The sequence below is a fragment of the Oryctolagus cuniculus genome, chromosome 1, assembly GCF_051225735.1.
Source record: "Oryctolagus cuniculus isolate XC-2025 breed Fujian yellow rabbit chromosome 1, ASM5122573v1, whole genome shotgun sequence".
NCBI classification, from domain to species: domain Eukaryota; kingdom Metazoa; phylum Chordata; class Mammalia; order Lagomorpha; family Leporidae; genus Oryctolagus; species Oryctolagus cuniculus.
This window is the reverse complement of record NC_142867.1, coordinates 74,328,404-74,336,898: the sequence shown is the minus strand read 5'-3', so window position 1 is coordinate 74,336,898 and position 8,495 is coordinate 74,328,404. Positions and strand designations below refer to the sequence as shown.

The 8,495-nt window shown below is 43.0% G+C and overlaps 1 protein-coding gene across 12 annotated transcripts in view; it reads right to left on the bottom strand.

Annotated features, from left to right (window-relative positions):
- The window catches only part of ANKRD42 (ankyrin repeat domain 42), a 106,369-nt gene that overhangs the window by 24,391 nt on the left and 73,483 nt on the right, over window positions 1-8,495 (bottom strand). For 10 of the 12 annotated variants that reach the window (XM_089332140.1, XM_089332125.1, XM_089332128.1 and 7 more), the window contains one exon: window positions 5,123-5,202. In XM_089332140.1, the coding sequence (XP_089188266.1) occupies window positions 5,123-5,202 (80 nt within the window). Of the gene's footprint in view, window positions 1-4,466; window positions 5,203-8,495 lie in introns of those variants that run through there. The other 2 variants (XM_089332116.1, XM_089332130.1) reach the window with 1 other exon arrangement.

The window sequence follows — 8,495 nt, the reverse complement described above, 5'->3', positions numbered from 1 at the left end:
AGGTCTCCCACCATGTGGGTGCAGGGGCCCAAGGACTTGGGCCATTCTGTACTGCTTTCTCAGGCCATAGCAGAGAGCTGGATCGGAAGAGGAGCAGCCCAGTCTTGAACTAGTGCCCATATGGGATGCCGGGGCTTCAGGCCAGGGCGTTAACCCACTGCGCCACAGTGTTCTGTTCCTATGCCAACAGGCTCTACTTCTGCTGAGTGAGGCCTGCCCATTTACTTATGCTTGAGACAGGGTATACCTCTCCAACTCTGGAGTTCAGTGATAGGAACCTTATTAGACTGAAGAGAAAAACCGTGCCGGCGCCACGGCTCACTAGGCTAATCCTCCGCCTAGCGGCGCCGGCACACTGGGTTCTAGTCCCAGTCGGGGCGCCGGATTCTGTCCCGGTTGCCCCTCTTCCAGGCCAGCTCTCTGCTGTGGCCAGGGATTGCAGTGGAGGATGGCCGAAGTACTTGGGCCCTGCACCCCATGGGAGACCAGGATAAATACTTGGCTCCTGCCATTGGATCAGCGTGGTGCGCCGGCTGCGGCGGCCATTGGAGGGTGAACCAATGGCAAAGGAAGACCTTTCTCTCTGTCTCTCTCTCTCACTGTCCACTCTGCCTGTCAAAAAAAAAGAAAAAAGAAAAATCATATTCTCCAACACTTCAACATTTTTATCAGTAAGCATATTATTTAGGCTAAATATCAGTCTAATTCATCCTTCATCTCAATTATGTTTACAACCCAGATGGAAAAGGAGGGGCCCTATTTATGAGACCTGCTTATGACAAAGATGCACAGTACTAGCCTATCACCACTAAAATAGATCTGTGTTCATTCTTACTGTAGAGATTAGCAAGTGAAGTGCTTTGTATCAATAATGAGAGAGTAGGAGTGTCAAACACACCATACCCCATCCCCATTACTTATAGATCCTATATCCTTTCCATTGAGGCTTCACTTTAGTGGCAGTTTTGGAGATCTGAGAGATTTTTGGTTAGAGAATGAAATACCTAAAATAAACAAAAATGAGTGGATTCTGTTCCCATATACCTCAGAACTACACCTATATTTCAGCACTTGTGCTCCACAATAAAACAGCTGTTGTATATGAGGGTACTTCTAAAAGTTCGTGGGAGAAATAGAATTAAAAGTGGTTTATTGGGGCCAGTGCTATGGCATAGTGGGTAAAGTAGCTGCCTGCAGTGCCAGCATCTCATATGGGCATGGATTTGATTCCTGGCTGCTACACTTCTGATCCAGCTCTCTGTTGTGGCCTGGGAAAGCAGTAGAAGATGGCCCGAGTCTGTTGGCCCCTGCACCAACGTGGGAGACCCAGAAGAAGCTCCTGGCTTCAGATCGGTGGAGCTCCAGCCACTGCGGCCAACCAGGGAGTGAACCAGCGGATGGAAGACCTCTCTCTCTCTCTCTCTCTCTCTCTCTCTCTCTCTCTGTGTGTGTGTGTGTGTGTGTGTGTAACTCTGACTTTCAAATAAATAAATCTTTAAAAAAAAAAATGGTTTATCTTGGGGCTGGTGCTGTGGCACAGCAGGTTAAAGCCACCATCTATAGTGCCGACTTCCCATATGAGCACCAGTTCATGTCCCCACTGCTCTGCTTCTGATTCACCTCTCTGCCAATGGGCCTGGGAAAACAGCGGAATATGGCCTAATCGCTTGCGTCCCTGTACTACATGGGAGGCCTGGCCCAGTCCTGGTTTAGGGAGTGGCCATTTAGCGAGTGAACCAACAAATGGAAGACCTCTAAATTAAAAAAAAAAAAGAAGAAAAGAATTTATTTTGATGCATAAGAATTTGAAATCCATAGTTTTTTCATAATATGCATATATATATATATATATGAGTATAAGTAGTATGGGAAAGTTTCATTTATACTGAGTTTCAGAGAATGCTATACTTTCTTGGGCATTTTCAGAGTAGTGAAAAGCCTCCTAAAGAATTAGCTGTTGTCACCTTGTTTGGCCGTAAAGCAGATCCTAACCTGCCTATCCATACTGCTTTGGTGACAGAATAGACCAGTTAAGAGTCAATAAGAAGCCTTCAAGGTTTATAATGCCTATTTTGTCAAACTTTAGGTATGTAACATGCTTTGTAGGAAAGGCTATTGTCGCCCTCTGAAACATTGTCAATTTGAAAAATAAGAGCTGCTGTGATATGACACCAAATATGCTTAATATATATTATCTAATTTTTGATTACCACCTAAGATAGGGGTTGGTGTCCTCATTTTATAGCTAAAACAACAAGCTTAGAGAAGACAGAAGGTAAAGATTACTCAACGCAGACCTAAATCTCCAAATCTCCCATTCTTACTATGCTAGTATTCTCCAACTTGAGTTCTAAATAGATGGATAATCTACTGAGTTATAGGAACAAAATAACTTTTATCTCCTCTTATTATCTTTCCATTCTTGTTTCATTAACATGACAATAATACATAAATGTGACTTATAAATAAGTATAATTTAGCAATTGTATAACAATTTTAATTTAGCTGCCATAATAAGACCCAGAATAGTGGCTTATAAATAGGTTTATTTTTTAGTTCAATATAAGCATTCTAAGGGTTAAAATGTTAGCTCCATGGGCTGGGGCCCTGGCTCCTTATCTTACTGCTTTACCATCCCTAGTGTTGTCCTCATTCACAAGTTACAATGACTTATCACAACCACATTCCAGAATAAAGGGGCAAGAGGAAGCAAGCCCTTTTCCTTTGGGGTATGACCCTCAAGTTTTACAGGCTGTTTTTGCTCATATCCTAATGGCTGCAACAATGGTATCCTGGCTGTGAAGGAAGTTGGTCCCTATCCTAAATGCCACAAGCCCAGGAAAATCCTGTTAGCTTAAAAGAGAATAGACAAGGACAACGGGAACAAACCTTGCCACAGGATGTGTATTTTTGTTACAGAACTGTTCTGCCTCACTTGTACAGGGAGAGACTATAGACATGGACTTGAAAATAACTGAAGCAAAGGTAATAAACTATTCCCAGAGTTGGGATTAATTTTAAGGGCACCAGGTTAGAGGAGGAAAGGCTGTGTATAGTCCCAGAAGGTGAGTTCCCATGGGTTTGGGATCAAGCCTAGAATCCCAAATGTATGTTTTGTGAAACTGGACAGAACAACCAACCTCCATCTATAAAATACACCTACTTCATAGGCTGTTGTGAGGAATAAGAGATAAGAGACTTGTTTGGCACAGATCTCAATAAAGTGCCATTAAATGCTGATAACTGTTACTGTAGATTGAAGGTCTGGAAACCACAGAGAAACTAATGAGTGAAAATAAAGAGTCATTTAAAAATGTTTTTAACACTTATTACAAACCCTTGACCAGTCACAGTGGCCAAACTGAGTCAAACTGGTCTCAGCGATGCTGACAGAGTGGATAGTGAGAGAGACAGAAAGGTTTTCCTTTTTGCCGTTGGTTCACCCTCCAATGGCCGCCACGGCTGGCGCGCTGCGGCTGGCGCACTGCGCTGATCCGAAGCCAGGAGCCAGGTGCTTCTGGTCTCCCATGGGGTGCAGGGCCCAAGCACTTGGGCCATCCTCCACTGCCTTACCAGGCCACAGCAGAGAGCTGGCCTGGAAGAGGGGCAACCTGGAAAGAATCCGGCACCCCGACTGGGACTAGAACCCGGTGTGCCGGCGCCGCTAGGTGAAGGATTAGCATATTTAGCTGCGGCGCCGGCCCCAAATGGCCTTTAGCATCCATGTAAGATCCAGAAGATGTGCACTCTGATGTGAAGGCTGCTGCCAGTGAAGCCCAAATCTAGCAATCAGATCTTTAGTGGGAGGCAGGATCTAAATAACTGCTCCAGGATAGTCTCAGATCTTTGCTAGTTGACAGAAGAAAGAGGAAGAGATGGAAGGAAAAATGAAGGCACTGAAGTCAGAACTGAACTGTAATGCTGTATTTTTTTGATCAGTGAAATACATCTTGAAGGGTCAAAAGTGAAGAAAGAAAAATAAACCCATGTGTTTCTTATTCTGACCACTCTGTTGCTTCTCTACATTTCTTTTTTTTTTTTTTAGAAAGCCTGCAAGATAGAACAAAGGTTGAATTCTGAAGCAGATTACATGAGTTTTCTTAGCAAGCAGATTTTATGTTTTTCTCTTTTTACAAGAGATTTTATTTTATGTGAAACTTTCCCAAGTGAGATATTTGGTGGTTACTATACTGTTGTTCTTTTCTAAAACTTACTGATCTTATGTTGCATTGTCTCCTAAGTCTGGATGTTCTTTTTTTAAAAAGTCATTTGAAAAATTAAACTTTAAAAATAATTAATGAATTTTTGTTTAGATTTAATTATTGAACCGAGGTATTCCAGGGTGGGATGCAGGCATCTTAACCTCTAGGCTAACACCCACTCCTAAACCAAGTGAAAAAACCATATCCATACTAGTAGTAAATGGAACTCTCTAGAAAGTGAAAGAAGTATTATTCTACTGTGGATCCATAACAGAATTTTTTTATTTATTTATTTATTTTTGGACAGGCAGAGTGGACAGTGAGAGAGAAAGGTCTTCCTTTTCCGTTGGTTCACCCCTCAATGGCCGCTGTGGCTGGCGCACTGCGCTGATCCAAAGCCAGGAGCCAGGTGCTTCTCCTGGTCTCCCATGCAGGCGCAGGGCCCAAGGACTTGGGCCATCCTCCACTGCACTCCCGGGCCACAGCAGAGAGCTGGCCTGGAAGAGGAGCAACTGGAACAGAATCCAGCGCCCTGACCAGGACTAGAACCCAGGGTGCCAGCACCACAGGCGGAGGATTAGCCTGTTGAGCCGCGGCACCGGCCCATAACAGAATGTATAATGTCTAGATTTCTTTGGATCCTTAGATTGTACCACCTTATATTTTAAAGGCTATGTGAAGCTTTAAATTACTTATAAATTTCTTGACAGCCTTATATAAATACTTTGGGAGAGGGTATACAACCTAGTCTGTAATTTTTAAAATTCCTCTGACATTATAGAATATGTTCTGCCTTCAAAATTGGAATATTGCATATCTGAATGAGTGAGAAGAGTTTATATAATTTACCTTTATATCAGTTTTTTTAAACTAAAGAGAAAAAAATCAAGTTTATTTAAAGTGATTTCACTAATCAGTACCTTCTCACAAACATTCCCCCAGAAGACACCTTTTTTTTCACTCGCCTTTTCTCTTTGCTTGACTCACAGGAGTCATCTTCCTAAAAAACAAAAGAAAATAGATTCAAAAATTTCATCAACATTTTCATTTTTCTGCATTGTCTCTGCACAAAAGAAAAAAAAATAACCATGCCAGTATTTTCAGTTCTCATTTCACGTGGATGAATTCTCAAAACCGCAGCTCTGATCTTACATAGATGAGTTCTCAAATCTGAAGTACCTATGCTTCATATTATTCTGAATCACAAACCTGGGACAGCACCTTGAGAAATCATGCATTTCTATTTGTACCTAACATATCACTACAACCCTATTTGTAGCTAATATTATCCCTAAAACACCTTGTTAACTCTGCTTCTATCTTAGGATAACATTTTGCAATGCATCACTAACTGAAATGCTAAAAATGTTAGGATCATCTTCTGGATTCTCTGCCTGCCCCACAGTGCTAGGAATCACATTTCTTGGCCTCTCTATCCCCTCTTTTGTTTCACACATCCCTTTGTTGCTCTTGTATCATTTTCCACTTTGCACCTGGGCCAGCAGCAGCACCACCACCACCACCACACAGACACAAAGTTTCTGAATATTTCTCATTCTTGGTTTTCTCATGTCCCAGCACAGAAAATCAATAAATGCTATGTATGAGAAGGAGCAATGCAGGGGGACTGAAACACAGTAGATGTTTACTAGATGTTAATCATCTTTGAGGCCGGCGCCGTGGCTCAATAGGCTAATCCTCCACCTTGCGGCGCCGGCACACCGGGTTCTAGTCCTGGTCGGGGCGCCGGATTCTGTCCCGGTTGCCCCTCTTCCAGGCCAGCTCTCTGCTATGGCCAGGGAGTGCAGTGGAGGATGGCCCAGGTGCTTGGGCCCTGCACCCCATGGGAGACCAGGAAAAGCACCTGGCTCCTGGCTCCTGCTATCGGATCAGCGTGGTGCGCCGGCTGCAGCGGCGGCCATTGGAGGGTGAACCAACAGCAAAGGAAGACCTTTCTCTCTGTCTTTCTCTCTCACTGTCCACTCTGCCTGTCAAAAAAAAAAAAATCATCTTTGAATAATTCTTTCAAAAATGCTATGGAAGCAGATGTTTGGCCTAACGGTTGTCAGCACATCAGAGTGCCTTGGTTCAACTCCCAGTTCAGTTAGCTTAACCATGCAGTCGTCTGTACACCATTACCCATTACCACCTAGAAAAACAGAACCACGCATCTGTCCCCTTCCCTTCCCTCAGCTGCAAATCAAAAGGTTTTTAAGAAAAAGTTTGGAAAATAAATTTCTTTGAAAGTACGGTAAGAAAGCAAAGGAGCGGGGGAGTAGTAGTTTCAATGGCAGTAACAAGTGGTATTAAATCTTGGGGCTAGATATGTTGAAATTATAGCTGTACATCTAATAAGCTGCATGTAACTTTTAGATATTACTGTATCTGATAGACTTGGCTTCTTCATTTGTAAAATGAAGATGCCATCTGCTGAAAATGTTGACATTAAGCCCAGCTTACACTAAGTATTCAATACCTGTTGAAGATAACCATATTATTGAGGTGAGTTAAATGATCTCATGAAACACTTTTGGTTCTGCGAGTAAATGTAGCAGCCAAGTAAGCTCTAACACAAAGGATGAGATGCCCTCAAAGCAGTATAAAGTGTCTGTGGAAAGAGAGATCATATATGTCAGAGTAAGTAGGAATCATCCAAGATTTCAAGAGGCTGAGTTTATAGCATTCAAGATATATGGACAAAATGAACAGAAGTTTGGTGGTAGGAAAATGTGGATTAAGTTAAGAAAAGATAGGCTACATGTAAGAGAATATAGTTAAAAATAAGGCTGGTGAAGTAGGTTAAGATTGAATGTCAAAATCAGAATGGAGATTTGGGGACAAGATAATCAGAAATTATCAGCTAGGCCCATAGCTAAGTATCTTAGGTACGGCCACACATCTGGAAATAGCAGATTTATTTGTTTTTTATTCAAGCAGTTTGAGAAGCTAAAGGATAGGCCCACTCCAGGCCTGAGAAGAATGGGAATGCAGACTATTCAGAGAGGAGGCATCTCAGGGCCAGCACTGTGGTGTAATGGGTTAAGCCACTGCCTGCAAGGCTGGCGTCCCACACGGGCACCAGTTTGAGACCTGTCTGCTCCACTCCCAATCCAGCTTCCTGCTAATGCTCCTGGGAAATCAGCAGGAGATGACTCAAGTGCTTGGGCCCCTGCATCCACGTGGGACACCTGGAAGAAGTGCTGAACTCCTGGCTTTGGCCTGGCACAGCCCTGTCCATTGCAGCCACTTGGGGAGTGAAACAATGGGTGGAAGCTTCCTCTCTCTGTCTCTCTCTCTCCCCCTCTATTTTCAGAACAAGAAGTGACAAAAATCAAGCTGACTACAGTGAGTCAAATGGATTTCCATAGGGAAGGACCTAATACAGAAAATTTTTTCACATTAGGTAAGACAGAAAGATATAAAAACCTAAACCAAGGCAGTAGTGAAAGTAAAGAGTGTGCTCCTGTCTATGGGATAGGCCCACTGTTTGTGGGCGTTAAAGAAGAAAACAAAGCTAGGCATGACTAAGAATCTAAGACTGAGTAGCTGAGAAAATGATAATGCGTTATTTCAGTACAGGAAGCTGGGGGAAAGGGGGCTCTCATCTTGATGTTGATTAATTTGTACATCTTTTAATTAGTTGCCAGCAGGAATTCCATGTGGAAATGTCCAGCTAGCAGTGAAAAATACAGGTGGGGAACCTAAAGTATGGATTTGAAAGTCATTGACACAAAGTATCAGAAATATGATCTGGAGGCAGAGGTTGAGCTTGTTCCTGCTTCATATGAGCTGTGTGCTCTTAACAAGACACACAGCTTCCCTGAGTCTCAACTTCCTCATATATTTCATAGGGATCCAACAAAAAATACCAGTTCTGCCTCTTCATAGTGTAAATACAGACTAAGATGGAATATCTGAGAAGGCACCATAAGAAGAAAAACTAACCTGAATCTCTATACTGTGTCACAATGAGCTGTCCACAGGGCCACCTCAAGGTCATTTTCATTCACAGATGAGACTGAGTCAAAGTTCCCAGTATACTTTCTGCCTACTTCTCTCTGAGACTAAATGGCTTGAAATACAAATACTACTTGGAATTTCCTGCTGTCACTTTTACTCCATTTTCTATACACCACCTGCTTTTACTTTTAAAAACAAATCTGTTGGGCCGGCACCGCGGCTCAATAGGCTAATCCTCCACCTAGCAGCGCCAGCACACAGGGTTCTAGTCCCAGTCAGGGCGCCAGATTCTGTCCCAGTTGCCCCTCTTCCAGGCCAGTTCTCTGCTGTGGC